Source organism: Octopus bimaculoides, chromosome 2 (assembly GCF_001194135.2).
Source record: "Octopus bimaculoides isolate UCB-OBI-ISO-001 chromosome 2, ASM119413v2, whole genome shotgun sequence".
Taxonomy (NCBI): Eukaryota; Metazoa; Mollusca; class Cephalopoda; order Octopoda; family Octopodidae; genus Octopus; species Octopus bimaculoides.
The window spans coordinates 37,530,990-37,533,356 of record NC_068982.1 but is presented as its reverse complement, the minus strand read 5'-3'; the positions used below and the strand labels follow the sequence as shown (position 1 = coordinate 37,533,356).

Sequence of the window (2,367 nt, the reverse complement as noted above, 5' to 3'; positions counted from 1 at the left end):
CATAAAAGACACCATTTCAAGCGTGGCCGTTTTCGTGCGGGTGACACGTAAAAGCACCCACTACACTCTCTGAGTGGTTGGCGTTAGGAAGGGCATCCAGCTGTAGAAACTCTGCCAAATTAGACTGGAGCCTGGTGTTGCCATCCGGTTTCACCAGTCCTCAGTCAAATCGTCCAACCCATGCTAGCATGGAAAGTGGACGTTAAACGATGATGATGATGATAAAAACTATTGCTTTGAACAGATACTAAGATATTTTGTCTTCTATAAAGTCTTAGTTTTTGAATTTTAATGAGGTTTAAAAAAAAAAATTATATTTTATATGAAAAATACCTTTTTCCCTCTCTGTTTAGCAGTCACATTTTTGAATATTAACTGAGGTTTATCCATTGAAGCCCAGCCAGCACGACATTGATAAGAACCTGAAATATACATGAAAAAAATGCAACTCTCTATTAGATTGTTCTTTGAATTTCAAAACAATTTCATTTAGCTTAATACTTGAGAGGTATTAACAAACTGCTAATTTTGTATAATGAATGAATGAATCAATAATTATTTATTTCACTCTGATAGGAAAAGTGTCAACGACATTAGTCTTTTTCTAAATCTGAGGTATCTAATTTATTGACTCAAAATACGGTAAATTGAAAGTTTATGAATCAAAACAGCTATTCATGAAGTTAAAGAATAATTCTTGCCACTTAGGGAACTATTTTAGCAAAACATAGTGTGACAATTCAAGCAATAGAAAATTTCTCTAAAAAGTTGTGATTTCCTGCAGCTGCTCAGGAAATTTATGTTGTTTATAGAAATAAATGTCTCGATCTAGGTGGGATATGAACCCTTACTCTGTTTTTAAAAAGAGACAGACAATCAGCAAAAAAAACATACTTAAACGATTCTTCATTTTGTGAAAGTAACTTTTCAATGATAAAACCAACCAGTTCACTCTCACAAGTTTTTTTTAAAAAAAAAAACACTGCTAAACAGAAGTAATTTCTATAATAAATCATTGAATTAAAGAAAGTATACATTATATTAAATCTTAACATAGCAGGTGAGTAGATTCCAACTACTACAAAAATATTTCACTGTTCAGTCCTTTATTGCTCATTTATTTTAAAGATAGAGTACAATTAGAAATAGAGTATTGAAAGTATAGTAGCAATGTTAGATCAGAGATTACAAAATTTAGTGTTATAAATATGCGCACAACAAGCCATTGTGACCTGTGTAAGTATGGTTAAACATATAAAAACTGACAATGAAGATAATGGTGAAAAGAAAAACACAGAGAATGATGCAATCCATATAACTTATTTTGAGTGAGATTAGTTGTCTGCTTTATTCATTAAACAATTCCTCAAAGATCTAGAGTTCATACCATTTCAATGGAGACCTATTTTTCTCCCGGTATATTTATGGTTTTGCAAAAAGGAAAACTGGAAGAGTGTACAATGAATAAACATTTACAAGTTTAACTGAAGGACTGTCAGAGAGATAATATTCATAGAAACACCAAGTCATCTAGTATGTAATGGATTGGTTGACTTGAAAAATTCAGTTCATATCAAACCAGATAAAAGGAAATGTTTATAAAATTAAATTGAAACCATACCATTATCAATAACCAATGGAATAGCACTTTCTCTCAATCCTGAAGGATATGTGTAAACAGAGTCTGGTACTGGGCGATCATCTTTAAATGAAAAAACATTCTCTTCCTCCTCTTCTTCATCAGCAGACATTCTCAGTTATAAACTTAAAAAGAAATTTGAACTAGTCAACAAGGCATAAATTTTTACAAACTTATAAGACAAAGAAAATGAATTGAAAATATACAATTAAAGTAGTATATGTAATAACAAGTTTTACAGTACAGAAGTAAATGAGAAATGTGAGATATTCTTTATATATCTAACAATATATAACTATGCTGTAGAATACAAACACAGTGTTGCACACAATGTTCTTGGGTATTCTAGTATTCGAATATATATTGGGTCATCCCATAAATAATGCGTCAAAATTAAGATAAAGTTCTTTTTTAATCTAAAATATACTCTCCTTCATTTTTTACAATGCTCTTCCATCTATCTGGTAGACTTGCAAGGCCCTTCTTCCAAAATTCACTTGTTCGTGACAAAAAATACTCCTCCAGTACTGTTCTGACCTCATCTACAGAATTTATACTTTTTCTATCCAAATGATTTTGAAGACTGCAGAATAAATGATAATCAGATGGGGCAATGTCCAGCAAATATGGTGGGTGGGGCATCGTTTCCCATTCAAACTGTTCCAGCCTTTGGAATGTCATTCTCACTGTATGTGGCCAAGCATTATCCTGATGGAAGAACACCTTTC

General features: G+C 31.9%; 1 protein-coding gene across 4 annotated transcripts in view; it reads right to left on the bottom strand.

Annotated features, from left to right (window-relative positions):
* Nucleotides 1-2,367, bottom strand: part of LOC106873456 (actin-related protein 5) — a 45,233-nt gene that overhangs the window by 36,623 nt on the left and 6,243 nt on the right. For all 4 annotated transcript variants that reach the window (XM_014920818.2, XM_014920819.2, XM_014920821.2 and 1 more), the window contains exons 2-3: nt 1,622-1,764; nt 334-422 (exon numbers count right to left, since the gene is read on the bottom strand). In XM_014920818.2, the coding sequence (XP_014776304.1) occupies nt 334-422; nt 1,622-1,751 (219 nt within the window). In that variant the 5' untranslated portion in view covers nt 1,752-1,764. The remainder of the gene's footprint in view (nt 1-333; nt 423-1,621; nt 1,765-2,367) is intronic.